General features: G+C 48.1%; 1 protein-coding gene across 3 annotated transcripts; it reads right to left on the minus strand.

The window, feature by feature from the left end:
- Window positions 1-715: 715 nt before the first annotated feature.
- On the minus strand, window positions 716-15,572 carry TXN2 (thioredoxin 2). 3 transcript variants are annotated; one of them, XM_077829312.1, is made up of 4 exons: window positions 15,441-15,572; window positions 14,249-14,517; window positions 9,367-9,490; window positions 716-2,254 (listed from the first exon to the last, which is right to left on the minus strand). In XM_077829312.1, the coding sequence occupies exons 2-4, from the start codon at window positions 14,515-14,517 to the stop codon at window positions 2,138-2,140; spliced, it is 510 nt and encodes a 169-aa protein (XP_077685438.1). In that variant the 5' UTR covers window positions 15,441-15,572; the 3' UTR covers window positions 716-2,137. The 3 variants fall into 3 exon arrangements, with proteins under 3 accessions (XP_077685438.1, XP_077685446.1, XP_077685453.1); XM_077829320.1 differs by lacking the exon at window positions 15,441-15,572 and adding an exon at window positions 15,408-15,429; XM_077829327.1 differs by lacking the exon at window positions 15,441-15,572 and adding an exon at window positions 15,274-15,328.
- Between the last annotated feature and the right edge of the window lie 2,296 nt (window positions 15,573-17,868).

Consider the following 17,868-nt stretch of genomic DNA (forward strand, 5'->3'; position numbering starts at 1 on the left):
ATTATAAGAACATATGATGGTGCTCCCCTGTTTTTCCTGCATATGCTGGAAAATGGACAGTCTTTACTAGAAGTGAGAATACTGTAGTGAACTGGTATTGCCAGGGGAATTTAAAGAGGCATGGCACTACTGCCAGGATTAAAACCCTTCAATTTCAAAAAGTTGGCAGGGGCTCTTTAATGATCATAGGTGGCCAAGAGCTGTTTTAAATCTCATTCAAAAGATGTCAGCTCCAGCAGCAGAGCTACAGAGCGACACAGCAAAGCATTAGTTCAGCATTGGCCCAAAGTGAAGAGTGCCCCCTACTGGGCCACTGGTATCACTTCCTGCAGTGGAGCAGCCAGTCTTACCCCGCTTTGAGATAAGAACAAAACTGCCAGCCATATCGTGGCTACAGCCCAGCACCTATGGACTTTCATCACCACTCCTTAAAATGTACTGCTCGTTATAAAGTGTGATGGCACTGCTGGAGGAAAATGCCTTAGCTGGTTGTAATAATGTAAGTGCTGGGAGAAGACTGAGTTCAGAGCCAAGGCGGGGTAAGGGAGACTGAAGACAAACAGAAACAAAAAGCCTATAAAGGCAGTAAATATTGACAGTATTCTGAGGTGTGTGGCATAAATGCACTGAAATTAAGCCTCTTTGATATACAGGAAAAGCCAGGCAGTGGCCCTAGGTTTCATCCTGAGAACAAAAAGAAAAGGAGTCCTTGTGGCACCTTAGAGACTAACCAATTTATTTGAGCATGAGCTTTCGTGAGCTACAGCTCACTTCATCAGATGCATACTGTGGAAACTGCCTGAATCCTGAGAACACTAATTTGCAGTTGCTGGATGGGAGTAGCTGAGGGAGAGGTTAGGGAAGGTGGCAGCAGCTGCTGCTACGCAGGTAGGATGGAAGCAGGTGCAAGGAACAAGCAGAAAGGGCAGGCAGGGTGGGGAGAGGCAGCTGAGAGGGACTGCACTCAACTAGAGTTATGAATGTATAAACTCACGACCATCGTTTAAAGGCCAGCCTAGTTAAAGTCCAAAGGCAGAGACCCCTCCTCATCACTTCCCTCCACACCACCAACATTTTCCTCAGCAGCTAGTCCCTGCAGCCTCTTGTGAGGGTTCTGCACCAGAGTTCAGTGATAAGAACAGCTTCAATTATGCAAACAGACAGGAAGTAGAGGAGGGGTGAGAACACGCTGTGGTTCATTACTGGCAGGAGCCAATGTTCCTCCTCGATCAGGAGATGCATCAGCTTTCTGGGTCTCAGAATCCAGCAGCACCTGAAACAAGTCCCACCAGTCCATAGAGCCAGAGGAGCTGTGCTGGGAGCTGCACAGAAATAATGGTATTAAAACAAGCAAGTGCATTAAGTTTTAATACTGATGAGTCACTCCCAACATTCTTAAATCCCACCCTGCACTCCCACCCCACTGTTTCCATCTGGGGAGCCCCCTTATCTATGCTCAGCTATCACAGCAGCATCATCCCTTACTACTCCTCCCTCCTTCGTGGGCAGGTGAGAGTTGCCCCATGATTTCAGAGAGGGGTTTTTTCTACAGAACTACACAGAAGTGATTAATAAAGTTCTCTTTATTACAGACCTACAAAAGCCCTCCCCCCCCCCAAATGTTTCTCTTCATAAATCAGCAGCAGGGGAGAGTGTGGCATAAGCTCAAGGAGCCACAGAGGATTCATACTTGTCCCAGCAACATGAGGACAAGGATGCAGGTATCATGGATGAAGCAGAGCAATCCCTGATTTTAACAAACCCACCCAGAGCAAATATGTGTCCACATCCTGCAGAGAGTAACCACCCAGTGCTCTGGGTCTGGATAGTAGAGAAACTGATAAACACACCTCTAATTCAGCAGCTGTCTCGCTTTCCCCACTGCCAGTTCTTTGCCGACAGACGGAAGCCCAATTCCAGCTTCTCCCCACCCACTTTGAGGATGAGCGGCCTTACTTCTCACCATCCCTCAGAATTGCTCAGGACTACTGCTGTTCCAGAGGAGAAGGTGGGCCACACCTACACACAAAAAAGGGCACAGATTCTACAAGGCAGTTCAGTTTTGCTTCACGCCTCCCCTGGCAAGAGAACGTGCAACATGACCAAATCCAGAGTCCTGGGTGCAGGTTTCTCTTGTTCAGGCTCCAATGAGTTTCTTAAGGAAGGCCTCCAGCTGATCCTCATCCTTTATCCCCACAAACTTATCCACTACGTCTCCGTTCTTCATAGCCAGTACAGTTGGCACAGCTGAGACCTGGAAGGCAGAGAGGGTGCAAACAGACACACAATAAGCTATGCTGGGAAGAGCCCAGCTGCACAATGGCTTTGAAGGATGACCTGCAAAGCACACACACACACACACACACACAAAAGGCTTGGGCCTTTCTGTATAATTCATAAAGGACTGAAAAGTTTTCGGGGTTTTATTTTTCCTGCTTGCTTTTGACATTAGAAATTCAGGGCCTCTCTAGTCTAGAACAGTGGTTTTCAATCTGGGGTCTGGAGCCACCTGGGGGGGCTGCGAACAAGTTTCAGGGGGTCCACCAAGCAGAACCAATGTTAGACTTGCTGGGGTCCAGGGCAGAAAGCCTAAGCCCTGCTGTGCAGCTTAGCTTTGTGGGGCACCCCATGGTATGGGGCCCTGGGCAACAGCCCTGATGGCTACTCCTTAATGCCGGCCCTAGCTTTTATATGTAGAAAGCAGGTGTTGTGGCACAGGTGGGCTATGGAGTTTTTATAGCATGTTGCAGGGGCCTCAGAAAGAAAAAGGGTGAGAACCCCTGGTCTAGACGATCATAGGGCAGCTGGAGAACCTGCTCAGCGATTTAATTAAGGTGCAAGAGCTAACAACGAACATTATCCAAGACATCCTCCAGCAAAACCATGGAAGGCATCGATGCTGCTCATGTTTTTGAGCCTTATATATGCACTGATTTAACTAAAATCAATCCATGCAGCTTTTGTAGTTTAGACAAGACTCAAGATTAAAAATGCAGACAAAATACCTATTTCCCCCCCAATAAAAATAGTAACCTCTCCTCCCACCACCCCTTTTATCTCATCACAAGGCAGTGCAGGAGGGAGCAAACCCAATGGTTTAGAAAACTTTTTAAAGTGCCCTATAAAGTATATTTTACACTGGGTAGTTGTTCCCTACAATTCAACGTGGACCAGAGTGGAACTGCACCTTTCCGCAGGTAGGAGAGGATTCCTTGTCCTCCCCCTCCACCCTTGGAGAAGTATTCTTGTGTTAGCTCTAGACTATGTCCCTCTCCCCCCCCACAATCCATCTCTTTCCTTCTCCCTGCTCTCACAGCTCATGGCTTCACTGATAGCGTGGTCAGAGACCACCACCTGCTGAGCCTTGCTGATTAGGTAGGGGAAGAAAAGCGCTCAAACTGAGCTGGCAGCCAGGTAGTGGCTTTGGGTGTTACTCCCTCAGATGATCCCCCACAAGCTTTGTTCAAAACTAAGGAAGTAACTGTGCAAAGGATGGCACTCAGGATCAAAGCAAAATCCCCAGGGACTCGGTCAGGGGGATGAGAAACCTTGCGGCCCTCTTTTGGGGAAGGCGTAACTAGGCTCAGACCAGCATGGAATGGCAAGGGAAAGAATTTGGTATCATTTCAGAACAGCCAGCCACATACCTCCTGCTACTTCATGGCCCTTAGCTGTAGAGCACTTATCTCCTGGAATGTGTCCCATCCTTATCTTGTAGGCTATCCATCCTGGGAATGCATCCACTCAGCAAGTACATTCCCAGCTGCACTGTCTCTTGCTGCCATCAGGGATCTGCCACCCACACAAATCCTCCCCACAGGAAATCCCTCTGAGATCTGGCTCTTCTCTCACCAGCAGTTTGACATAAAAGAGGTTTTGTTCACCCTGTCCCTCCCCCACACCCATCCAGAACAGTTCCCTGTGTATATCCTCCAGGGCTTTGTACAGACCAGTTTTAGATAATTCAGGCACTGAGGCTCCTACCGCCACTTGCCCAATGCCTGCTTAATCTGTGTTCTTTAGCACCCCCTAGTGACTAGTTGTAGAAGTGCACTGTAGCCCTGGAAAGCTGCTCACCGTACACATGGTGTGGCTGATGTGCCGGTGTATGAATTTTTTTCTTTTTCAGGAAGAAAGGATATAACGGGGGAGCACTGAGCTTGCCTTAATTATGCCCTCCCGGGGCAACGTAGTTGTTACTTTTCAGGGATCCTTCCTCATGCCCCTAATGTAGATTAAACAGCAAGTGGAGTTACATGTGAGGCTATTTTATAGACGAGTTTGGTTAACTAACCAGCCGCTTTAAAGGTCACATGATCAAAGCAAGCGCTAGTCCAAGCGAGGAACAGCGGCAGCCTCCAGAGCTGAAGAGGAGCAGTTAACTTAATGCTGAGTTACAAGCCTTTGTGCGTGGGCCAGCATGAACCTCACGTGCACCTGTGGCTGAGCCCTCCCTCTCCTCCCACGCACCCTGAACCACACTCAAAATATCAGCCTACGTACAGAACTGGCAACGCGCACGGAGCTAAGCGTTTCTCGTCCCTGACCCTTCCTTGGGGTGGCAGCAGGAGCACTGCTCTCCACACTAGATATGCTAGTGCTGGGCTGTGCCTCTAAGGGTATGTCTACATGGCAGCCGGGAGGTGGAGCGAATACGTACCCAGGGGCTCAGATGGGATTGTACCTGGGTGGCTAGCCAGAGCCGCCACGGTCACGCGGCTATTCTTAGCGTGCTAGCTTGAGCAGAGCTAGTGCATTTTCATCTCCTCGAGCTGAGCATCTCCGCCCAGCTGCTGTGTGCGTGGTCTCTAAGGGACACGGCCCAGAACTCACAGCCTTTTTTTGGGGGGTGAGGAAGGGGGAGAGGAGGCAGTGCAGAGGGAGGGGACAGCTAGAGTAGCTTTCAGCTACTCTGTGCTTCCAGATGCTGAACTGCTCCAGGGGGGCAGAGCGACTCCCAGCATAGCTTAAAAAGTCTCATGGGACCATCTAACTTACAACAGCATCCCAGGACGTCTTATGGGCAGCCCCTATACCAGGGCTGGTCCGCAAGTCCTCGGTTTCTGTACTGCCTGCACCAGGGAAAATCTCCCGCAAACAGAACCAGGGCTGTTAGGCCCCCTTTACACCACTCCAGCACTTTTACGCAGCATAGAGAGACCAGAGAAGAAGTGAGGATTTCACCAGTAAGTTTAGGAACAATGTAGGGAACTCCGGACAGGAACAAGCTACTACTGCAGCGATGTCTCCAGCCAAAGGAGTCCCACTGCTAGCTTTCCAAAACTACCACACCAGCCAGTCTATGCATTGACCAGCAGCAGTGTGGGAGAAGGGGCTGAGCTTTCCCAGCTAGGATTAAAATGCATCCTGGCAACAAGCCAGTGCAACTGAAAGTGAGAGAGAATCCCACACAGAGCAGATCAAAGCCAAAGTACTCCCCTCTCTTTGCCCTTGTGGTTAAGAAGGGAAGCGACAGTGGGGTGGAAAAGCTGTGTTCTGAGACCTCCTGAAAAGTGGGTATTGGATGAGAAGGGACTGAGAATCTCAGGAGAACAGATTATTGTCTTGGGCAGAACTGGATCTGCAAGGTTTCTAGCAGTAGGAAATGCCTCTGGGACGTGTGCTCTGCTGGGACAGCCTGGAGCCAAGGGCAGGCAGGGACCCATGTGAAGGAATGCTCAGGCATTCCAAAGCTCTCTGAGGGGGTCTCTCTCCATCCGCAGCCCCCAAAGAATCCACTGCAGAGAGGACGTTGTGTAATCTCAGGCTGGGCAGCCGGCCAGGGTCTGCATGTGAAGGGGAGGGAGAAACGTGGGAGGAAGCTGGTTTTCTGGCAGCTAGCAGGGGAATTGTGGGGGTGAGAAAAGGGCCTTGAAAATCCCAGGACACAAGCAGAGAACAATCTGAGAGTCCTGGATCCCAGGTGGAAGGGCCCTCAGTTCCTGTTCCTAGAAGAGGATGCTGCTAGCAGGGTAGTTCAGATTTCCTGCCCCAGTGTAGGTCAATTTCCGACCCCCTACCCTGAACACCATAGCGTCCTCTTCTTTTGTGCAGACTTAGAACAGCATGGAGCCACTCTGGCCAATCCCTCCAGCTGGTTTTCCAGTTGTCTGGGACTGCTCCGGTATAATTGCAGCAGAAGTGCTACCAGTTACCTATAGCAAGGCTTGGAACAATAATGATTAAGCTATTTGATCCCTAATCTCTTATCTGTGGACAGCACAATCCTTACCCAGTGCCTGGTGTACATCTCTTGGCTTCAAATACTTCACTGTTTAAAACAATTGCAACCTCTCCCAGTGTGTCCTCATTAGCACCCTCAAACACATCCTCCATGCTTAATGACAACATTCCTCAACTTTGGTCTGGGCATGTATGTCCGGGCACTGTTACAGAGCAAAGCCCCACCACCGACCTTAACAGAGGATGCAAGCTGTGCAGACCCTCCACGCCTGCTGGAGAGTTCTGTCACTTTAAAGGGAGAGGGAGGGAAGAGACTGGCTCCACTTTGCCCCAAAGGCTTACCCACTGCAACCTGGGAGTAACAGCATGTGACACCCCACCCCCCACACTTGGAGAGATGACATTCCCCAGAAGCTGGTTGACAGCTGGCTGGCAGGTTTTTTTTGAGCTCCTTGTCCTAGCTTCAGCCCTGGCTCAAAGATGTGAGGTTTTAATTCCTAAAGGGAAGGAGCACAGCTCTCCTCTCCAATGGGAGAGTGAATATTAACCCTTTTTTGCTGCAGGGTCTTATTGTAGACTACAGCAGCAGTGTTCTTTGTCCACTAGGTACTGGGAAGGGGAGACACCAGGTCCCTAGGGCCGAACTGGGGGATTTTTCAGTTTCTCAAATGAGGTTTTTTTTTTTTTTTTTTTTAAATAAAAAGGCCGAATCCTTCTCTGTGTTCAGTTATTTCCTCCCAAAGCACCCGGTGGCAGTGCGGAGGACAGAGAATTCACATGCATAGCAGTGGAAAGATGGGTTAACCTAAGTGCTGAGGACCCAACCTGCCAGAAAATGGATGAGTTTATTCCTCCTGTCACATACATTCCCTTTCCCTCCCCCAAAAACCAAAGCCGTGTGATATAGATTGAGGATGAGACATTAACATCTATGGAATCCTTTTATGGCTTGGGAGGGAGAGGCAATGAATGAGAGGGGCTGGGAAGGGATTCAGCCTACTCTGCATCTTTAGGGCAAACGGTGTTGATCACATGACACGGGTGTTTAAGAGCACACTGGGCTAAACGTTAGGCCCATCATTCCATCGGCTGCCTTGCATTTGGAGTGACCTGCAAGCTCTCCTCGTCGCTGCCTGTCCTTGTCTTATACATCTGTACAGTGCTTTGCACCATGGGGCTTGGAGTCTTTAGGCACTATCCCAATACAAACACCAGCAATATTCAAGAAGAGCCTGAGAGCTACAAATAGAGATGACTGAAGGCTTGGGGTGTGTATCTACTGACACACATAAAACAGGAGTCCCTAAGCAATCACATACCTCCTACCCCAACATGGTGCTGCACTGACAAGTAGGGCTGTCAAGCGATTAAAAAAATTAATTGCGATTAATCACACTGTTAAACAATAATAGAATACCATTTATTTAAATTTTTTGGATGATTTCTACATTTTCAAATATATTGATTTAAATTATAACACAGAATACAAAGTGTACAGGGCTTACTTTGTATTTATTTGATTACAAGTATTTGCACTGAAAAATAAATAAAATAAATAGTATTTTTCAATTCACCTTATAAAAGTACTGTAGTGCAATCTCATCATGGAAGTTGAGCTTACAAATGTAGAATTATGTACCAAAAAACTGCATTAAAAAATAAAACAGTGTAAAATGTTAGAGCCTGCAAGTCCACTCAGTCCTACTTTTTGTTCAGCCAATTGCTCAGACAAACAAGTTTGTTTATATTTGCAGGAGATAATGCTGCCTGCTTCTTGTTTACAATGTCACCTGAAAGTGAGAACAGGTATCGTCATGGCATTGTTGTAGCTGGCGTCACAAGATATTTATGCGCCAGATGCGCTAAAGATTCATATGTTCCTTAATGCTTCAATCACCAATTCCAGGGAACATGCGTCCATGCTGATGACGGGTTCTGCTCGATAACAATCCAAAGCACCATGGACCAATGCATGCTCATTTTCATTATCTGAGTCAGATGCCACCAGCAGAAGGTTGTTTTTCTTTTTTGGTGGTTCGGGTTCTGTAGTTTCCACATCGGAGTGTTGCTCTTTTAAGATTTCTGAAAGCATGCTCCACACCTCATCCCTCTCAGATTTGGAAGGCACTCCAGATTCTTAAACCTTGAGTCGAGTGCTGTAGCTATCTTTAGAAATCTTGCATTGGTACCTTCTTTGTGTTTTGTCAAATCTGCAGTGAAAGTATTCTTAAAATGAACAACATGTGCTGGGTCACCATCCGAGACTGCTAGAACACGAAATATATGGTAGAATGCTGGTAAAACATAGCAGCGGACATACAATTCTCCCCCAAGGAGTTCAGTCACAAATTTAATTAATGCTTTTTTTTTTTAAATGAGCGTCATCAGCATGGATGCATACCCTCTGGAATGGTGGCTGAAGCATGAAGAGGAAAATGAATGTTTAGCATATCTGGCATGTAAATACCTTGCAATGTCGGCTACAAAAGCTTTGTCTTAACGACTGGCTGAACAAGAAGTAGAAATGAGTGGACTTGTAGGCTCTGAAGTTTTACATTGATTTTTTTTTGTTACATAACTGTATTAAAAATCAAAACAATCTCCATTTGTAAGTTGCACTTTCAAGACAAAGATTGCACTACAGTACTTGTACGACATGAATTGAAAAATACTATTTCTTTTATCATTTTTATAGTGCAAATATTGGTAATAAAAAATAATATACACTTTGATTTCAATTACAACACATACTACAATAAGAAAAGGAGAACTTGTGGCACCTTAGAGACTAACAAATTTATTTGAGCATAAACTTTCGTGAGCTACATCTCACTTCATCCTCAAATAAATCTGTTAGTCTCTAAGGTGCCACAAGTACTCCTTTTCTTTTTGCGAATATAGACTAACATGGCTTCTACTCTGAAATAGACTACAATATATATGAAAATGTAGAAAAACATCCAAAATATTTAATAAATTTCAATTGGTATTTTATTGTTTAATAGTGCAATTAAAACTGTGATTAATTTTTTAAATCAAGATTAATTTTTTTTTGAGTTAATCACGTGAGTTAACTGTGATTAATTGACAGCCCAACTGACAAGCCTTTCCTTAACATAAGGATACCCTTATGCCCCCGCCTAGCCACCGCTGGAACAGTGTCCTCCTGCTCCTGGCCCATACCTCATATTCAATGGCCAGGTCTGTGTGATCATCAATGTCCACTTTCGCCATCAGCACCTTCCCCTGCTGCTTGGCCACCATCTTCTCTAACCTGGGGCCCAGGATCTTGCAGGGGCCACACCACCTCACAGGGAAGAAAAAGAGCAGGCATTACACAAGAAACTGCCAGGCATCCATAGTTTGATTCACACCATTCATGGTATTTCACAGGCAACCTGATCACCACCTAACCCCTCCTCCCTACACTGACCTTTACACTATGGGAAATTATCACAATTTAAACAACAAGGGTGAACATTAACCAACCGCTTTTGCAATCGTTAGACTCAGAATCATCGTCAGAAAGTATCACAGGTTCTGAGACTGTCTTCACTATGGAGCCTATGCTGGCATAGCCCCTTAGTGTAGACACAGCCTACACTGAGGGTACGTCTGCACTACAGCAGCATAGGTACAGTGCTGCTGCTGTAACGTAGATGCTTCCAACATGGACAGAAGGGTGTTTTCTGTCAATGTAGATAATCCATCTTTCAGAAGCAGCAGCTACGTCGATGGACAAATTCTTCCATCAAACTAGCTGTGTCTACAGCTAGGTCGACTTAACTATGCTGCACAGCGGTGACAGTTTTCACAGCTCTGAGTGATGTAGCTAGGTCAACCTAAGTTTCAGGTGTAGACCGCCTGACAAAAGGAGTTTTTCTCTTGGTATAGGAACACCACCTCCCTGAATGACAACAATAAGCCAACACAAGCCCACTTCTGTTGACATAGCTGCATCTACACTGGGGATTTTGTCAGCAAAGCTATGCCAGTCAGGGGTGTGGGTTTTTGATACCCCTGACCAACACAGCTATGCCAACATAACTTTTAAGCATAGACCAAGCCTGGATTGCAACACAGTTTAAAGAGAGGCTTCCATAAGAATAATTAAATCAGGGGAAGATGGGAAGAGGCTAATATTCAGTGTTAGCCCATTACTCTTGAAACACCTCAGTCTCCAAAGTGGTTGCTGTGTTTACCTAAGGGCTCTGTTTCACAGCAAAATCACTGTCACTGAGAGGTTGTCTCTATTTAAAAAAAAGAAAAAAAAAACACAACAAGAGACACTACCTCTACCAAACTCTGGTATTAGCAAGAGTTTGAACGGAAGCTATTGGTGCTAATCAAAGTGCTGAGCTCTTCCTCTAACTGCACTTGGAGTCATACTGCCCAGCTTACACTGATCTCAATCCCACCTACCCTCACAAAGAAAAGACTAATAAGTCCCAAACCCTTACATCATGCTTTAGATTGAAACCACAGCTGATTTTGCTCCCTATGCTACTCCCAATAGCTTTTGGTCTCTCTGTCTGAGGACATACAAGTTGATCCTCCTTCTCACGGCCCCAGTCATCATTAGTTTCCATTTCAGTCTGTCGCTCTTGTCCATTTAGATTGAGAGTTTTCCAGACTATGCTCTGTGTTTGTACAGAACCAAGCAAAAAAGGGGGCCTTTATGTTGCTTGGGGACACTAGGTGCCACCAGACACAAATGAGACAGAAAATTATTACTACTATAATTTAGCAGATAACATCTTGGATCTATTTTCATTGTTAGTCAATGGCAAAATCTTTATCAATGCCAACTGCTGATGTTAGCAAAAGCCTTTGCCAATACCAACTCATTGCTACTGGTGAAAGTCTTTCCTCAGTGTAAACAGCATTCAAAAAAATGGGACAGACATTATATAATTTGATTATAGATGAGACTAAACTTCTCAGCAACTACTTCTGGTCACCCGGGAACTAGTAGCTGCTAAAGAAAACATGAAGGTAACAAGAGGAGTATTTGGAATGATTTAAAAATTGCATGGAGATTAATTTGGAGGACACAGATCACTTGTAATACACAGCTTTCATGCAGCCATTTGTTCTAGTTGTCTGTTCGGGCCTAAATGTCAATAAAGAAAACATAACGAGCTTGTGCTGCACATTTAATGCTAGCAAGTATCCTTATGACACAGTAAGAAGAGAACCTCATGAGCCATAATGAGAGTGAGCTGAACTGTAGGGCAGTAAAATGTAGCAATAAAATAGATTCTGGTGTTTGTCGCTGTCAGACTGTGGGCTGAAAAAGGTGGAAGCCAAAATAATATTAAGTAAATAAAAAGCTTACTAAGACAGGGGTTGTTAAGCGTGTTCATTCTGTTACTGTGATGAAGTGGGAATCTTCTGTAATATTCTTATGAATGATATGCATGACAGTGACTTACTTGAGTAGGGATTGGCACCCCATAGGTGTAGAGCAGTAGACATGAGGTGTTGGGTCACCTAACTGCCTGGGGCAGTACGAATGGGTCCTTGAAGGACTGGCCAACACTGACCCATATCAGTGAAGGATTCAGAAAGACTATGGTAATCCCAACAACTGAACAATTGACAATGATCCACAGAAACTCCACATGGAACTCCAGCAGGTGGAACATGTGAATTCAGCAGGAGGAAGACAATGGACCAAGAGATGAGAAGATGCTAAGATACAAGCTGGTCTTTGGAGAGACATGGGATTGACAAGCAAAGAGACAAAAACATGGAGAGAGAGTGGAAACGGATTCCACAGCCGCTTTGCTGGCTGATTGCACTGGCTCGGCCAGTATGAATTGTGTCTTAACCTTTAAGTCTCTATGCTAACTTAAGGACGTTCCAGTGCTGTGTTACAGTTGACTAATAAAACCTACTCTGTTTGGAAAAGGTTGCCTGGTGTCACTGCAAATACTTGCTGAGGTGCACTGGTCCTGGAAGACAGGAAATGTCTCTGATAAGGAGTTATCTAAGTTGGATTTGCTGAGTAGTGCTCAACAGCCCAGGTGCTCAGTTTTGGAGGCACTGAAGCCGTGTGGCCTACCTTTAAGGAAGAATGGGCACCCTTCAGGATCTGGCACACTGAAAAGGTTCCTCTGTGTGTGTGTGGGGGGGGACGGACGACAATGCAGGGTCACGTGCCCCCCCATATTTCTGCCAGCGTTTGCCAGCCCTGCTCTGTCACATGGGGTGGCTGGACCCCATCCCTGCCCAGCAGCTGCTGGGGGAGCCGGTAAGCTGAGCTCTGTGGGGAGACGAAGGAGCAACAGCTGGGAGCTGCAGGGAGGGGCCACTGCTATGGGGGGGACCTGCCTGTTGGAGTGCCATGACTCGAGCTGTTCTGGGGGCAACCAAATATTTAAACTGTGTCCCCTCCTCTCCCCACCCCAATCAGCAGGTATAGGTCATCTCTGCATGCAAGGGACTGTTTAAAGCTGGGCATAGCACAGATGCTATGGATCCATAACAATGACACAATCTATGTTAACATCTTGGTGAAATACCATAAGCGTTATGTTTTGTATACAGGTATTGGTAGCATTCTGTATTGTTGACCAAACTTGCTAAAACCTTACAGAGAAATACTCTTGAGTTTAGTGTGTTTATGTCTGCACTACAAAACCGATGCCAGCACAGTCCCCTAGTGCAGAAGCAGCCTACATGAGAGAAGATTTTCTGGTGGTGTAGGAACACAACCTCCCTGAACGACAATAGCTATGTCAACAGAAACACTCTTCCTTCAGCTGCCTCTACACTGGAGTTTTATCGGCTTAGGTGTGTCAGTCAGGGGTGTGATTTTTCCACTCCCATGAGCAATCCAGCTATGCTGATATAACTTTTAAGCATAGACAAAGTTTAATTCTTTGTGTCACGCAACAGCTTCTGAATGCTGCATTCAATCAATTCCAAAACTCCAGGGAACGTTCTAAGCATCAGTAGCCAGAACTCTATTGATTTGGTGGGGGGGGGGGGGGGGAGAGAGGGGGAAATAAATAAATCAGAAAACCAGAAGGGGCATTGCGGGGGACACCTGAAGCCCTGCCAACTCTTTACCCGGTCATAACAACTTCTGCAATTGTCTACAGCTCAAAAGAACTGGTTGATGTTAGCAATTAATGTCTTCCAGCATAACATACTCTGTCTCATCTCTGTTCATTCTTCCAATAGAATTAAACACATTGACATCCTGAATGACTTCTCTCCCAGAAAGAAAAATAACGGTGGAGGAAACAGGGCTGTGCACACAGCCTCTGGCATGGTGGGGGAGGAGAATGGGGGACCCTGGCATGTGGGGGAGGAGAATGGGGGACACAGAACCCTTGGTGGTTGGGGAGGGAGACTGAGGGACCCTGGTATGTGGGGAGGGAGAAAGGGAGACACAGAGAGCCGCTAGTTTGGGAGGGAAAGTGGGAATAGGGGACATGGGGTAATGAGGGTGCACACAGAATTCCTGCAATGGTGGGAGAATGGGTGAGAGAGTAATGGGGGACACACAAAACCCCTGCTGAGGGGGAGGCTGGGGAATGCTTTGGAATGAGTGGAGGGGATAATGGGGGACATGGAGAAAAGAGGCCACACAGAGTGTCTGTCATATAGGGAAATGGGAACAGAGAGCTGCTGGAATGGGGGGGTTGGGCCGAGGGAAATGAGGGGAACACAGAAACCTTTTGCTGATATGGCTTATTCTGTTCTAGGAACGGGTATGAATTATACCAATAAAAGTACTTTCGTGTGGGTAGAAGCTGTCTCTCCACTGGGAGGGTTTGCCGGTATATCTATGCCAGCAAACATGCTTAAGTGTAGTGCTGTTATGAGACCAGGTCTCTCCCTACATGGATCACAAAGCACTTCAAAAAGATAGGAAGGCACTCTTATCCCTATTTACAGAGGCAGAAACCAAGGCAAAGAGAAGGCAAGTAACTTGCCCAAAGGCACAGCAGCAGAGGCTAAATAGTGAAGAGTGTTACTTGTAGGATGTAAGAGTGAGAGAGAGAAAGAAGGACACTCCAGAGGGGCTCACTGCTCCACACCCAATACTCACTGTGCATGAAAATCTACCACCACCGGCTTCTGGCTGTTCACAACTCTGTCCTGGAAGTCAGACCCATCCTGGATGTTAAAGGTGGCCCTGCAGACAGGTGTGGTAGAAAATGTCCTAATGGAAGCAGGCACAGTGATCTGGGTAAGAGGGACAAGTGATCTAGGGTAGCATGGTGCTGCTGACACCTTGGAGAGGATCGACACAGGCGGCACAGAATGCTTTTTGGGGGAGATGGATAGAAACCTCCTCAGCGCGAGCCTCTGGGCCATCTGTATAATGAAGGGGAAAAGGAATTTGGGATCAGCCCATGCCATGGCGGAAAGGAGAGCAGAAAAACAGCATTTCTGGGTATTATGCTTCTGAACAGCTCTCCAGCCCCAGCAATTTCACTGCTGCTTTCCTCCCAGTTCCTACAGCTCAGCCAATGCCCCTCCCCCACCCCGATCATGCCAGCCCTCCCCACAAGTGCTCCTTCTCCATGGCCTGCTGCCCCATCTCTGCCATGCCAGCCTCCCAGTGCTCCTCCCTCTCATCCACAGCCCCCTACCATCACAGCCCCTTCCCCCCCATGTCCTGCGCTCCCCCTCCCCCCGGTGCCAGCCCTGCCCCCCATGTCCTGCGCTCCCCCTCCTCCCCGTGCCAGCCCTGCCCCCATGTCCTGCGCTCCCCCTCCCCCCCGTGCCAGCCCTGCCCCCCATGTCCTGCGCTCCCCCTCCCCCCGCACCCCATGTCCTGCGCTCCCCCTCCCCCCGCGCCCCATGTCCTGCGCTCCCCCTCCCCCCCGTGCCCCCATGTCCTGCGCTGCCCCTCCCCCCGTGCCCCCATGTCCTGCGCTGCCCCTCCCCCCGTGCCCCCCATGTCCTGCGCTGCCCCTCCCCCCGTGCCCCCCATGTCCTGCGCTGCCCCTCCCCCCGTGCCCCCCATGTCCTGCGCTTCCCCGCCCCCCGTGCCCCCCATGTCCTGCGCTTCCCCGCCCCCCGTGCCCCCCATGTCCTGCGCTTCCCCGCCCCCCATGCCAGCCCTACCTCTCTGTACCAGCCCTGCCACCGTGCTCTGCTCCCCCCGTGCCCTGCGCTCCCCCGCCCCCAGCGTGCCAGCCCTGCCGTACCCCTCCCTCACTCACTCACTCACCCCCGCCCCGCCCCTCCGGCGCAGTCACCCCGCGCGCTGGGCCCGGGGTCCCCCCACTCACCTTCTTGGCGGCGGACGTGACGCAGACGCTACCGAGGAGCAGATTGGCTGGGGCGGCCGAGGCGCTCCGGGAGCGCAGGGCGACCCTGAACAACGGATTGGCTGAGGAAAGCCAATCTTTCACAGCTTCGCGCTGATGGGCTCTTGAACAGCAACTCCGGGCCGCTGTTTCTAGTCCTGGAACATGATTGGCTGGCGAAGATGTCCTTCAGGCCCCTGCGTGTAGTTCTAGGCTTTGGTTGGCTACCTTCAGAATGCAGGGTGGGCTCCTGGGTGCTGATTGGCTGCTGAGAAGGGGTGTTCAATAGTATGACCGTTCTACCGTCCTCCACCCGCTGCGCCCATGAAGGGCCGAGCTCGGCAGTGCCTCCCCCCCGCCCATCCCGTGAGCCTAGGGCGCGCGCGGGCTGGCTCCTGCAGGAAGGGAGCAGCTGGTGCCCCTTGCCCGGCGTCACAGCGCAGACCCTGCGTGCCCTGGTGTGGGCCTGCACCTTGCTGGGGTGACCAGATAGCAAGTGTGGAAAATCAGGCGGGGGAGGGGGGGTAACACAGACGCCTGCATAAGACAAAGCCCCAGTTATCAGCACTGCCCCTCTAAAATCGGGACATCTGGCTACCATACACCGTGCCCCTGCTAGGCCACTGCAAACCAGCTCAGAGCCATGGGTCAGCGAATCCAGAAGGCTTTTGAGAGGCGGTCTCAAAAGCTTAAAGAGGAGTAGCGGATCCATTGCTGCTGTTGCTTAATTCACCCTACTCCTTCTTTAAGATTTAGACCTAGAAACGTGGGCCTGGATGCATCAGTCAGGACTGGGACCCCCTTGTGCTAGATGTACAAACATACATTATGGTCAAATTCAAGTGTTTCAAAATCATGAGTCAGGTCCTAAAAATAATGAAAGTGGCTGAACAATCACAAGTGATTTTGTTTTTCAATATATATTGGATTCTTTTTATTTCCCTTTGGGGTTCTGAGCCTTGTTTTCAAGCTTTGCTTCACAACTATGACTTTCACTGATTAAAAAGTATGTTGCAATTCTCATGCAGACTCTTGAGTTCAGGAGACGGAGGTTTAAGAAAAACAAAACCTCCATAGAACACCCTCGCTCCTACATTAAATGATGTGGACAACCCAAAAGTGTCATTTTTCCTTATGGGTCAGTACAGACTCTAGTACCCCACCACAGTGGTGTGCAGCATCACAAGTGCAGAATGGCCACTGTGTTTCAGATTGGCTCCAAGGCAATTTAGGATGATGTGCATATCAGATGATTATCATCCCCCCTATTGTCTTTGTGCCAACAGACTGATAAGCCAACCCTTAGCCTACTACCTCACTGTACATTGAAGTTGCTACTGGCAGTGATTTCTGCTACAAGGTACAAAAAGGCAGAAATTTTCAAGCCAATGATAGTCATTACCACAAATAAAATTTGCTAATTGTGGCACCTTCATTCTATCCCTGTTTATTCACCTGACAGATGGCAAGAACGGTCTTACCATATTGTTTTCAGGTGTTTTTGTGGCCCACTGCTTTACAATGGGTACAAGCTGGGGTAGTAACAAAGCAAAATCATCCCAGTTTTGTGCAGTGAGCTCTCGTAGTCCCTGCTAGTTGCAATACAGCAACATCCCACTACTTTGGAAACAACACAATCTATTCTCGGTCTTTGTTAAACTAAAAGATCTAAAAACTGTCAAAGGGCAGGTGGGGTGGGAACTGTCTGTTGGGGTCCCAGGGCATGGCCACTAGTTAAGTCAAGGGGATGGAAGACCATGAGTGACGAGGAAGTCTCTTTGCTCTAGCGACTGAGGTGCCCTTCTCAACCCCCCTTCACAGAATTCAGTCCTGGCTGGCCTGAGAAAGCCCGTGTACTCCCAAAATAATGCTGCAGCTGCAGATAGAGCTGTTTTGTGTAGGTTTTGCTGGCACCAAGTTAGGATAATGGCAGGAATCAGCTACAAGGCCATAACCCTTATTTGCCTCATTAATTACAAGGCTAAGCAGACTGTGCTGTTGTTTTGAATTGCTAAAATGCTTGTTAAAGGTTGCCGGAAAAAGTATTGTTGTAACCCATATAAGGCAAAGCAGTTTTACGTGGCTGATGTGTAATGCAAGAGAGATAAGGAGTATAAAGGTATGTGACTCTGCCTGCTCAGTGTGCAGGATTTGAGATTCTTTTCTCTTTGTACCTTCTTTAGAGTTCCAAATAAACTTTTCTGCTTCTCCACCCCCTTGTGTTTATTGGGTGACACACACCAGGCAATGAACCCCTGCTGTTGCTTGCCTCTGGCACTGGGTGCCGGCAACATGTCTTTCACAGCATTGTGGGGGAAAGGCTTTTTAAAAACACTGAGCTTAGATGAAAGGTGTTGTTGGATCAACAGCTTTGAAGACTGAAGGCACCTCTTTAGTCTCAGCTAGAGCA

The sequence above is a fragment of the Eretmochelys imbricata genome, chromosome 1, assembly GCF_965152235.1.
Source record: "Eretmochelys imbricata isolate rEreImb1 chromosome 1, rEreImb1.hap1, whole genome shotgun sequence".
Lineage (NCBI taxonomy): Eukaryota > Metazoa > Chordata > Testudines > Cheloniidae > Eretmochelys > Eretmochelys imbricata.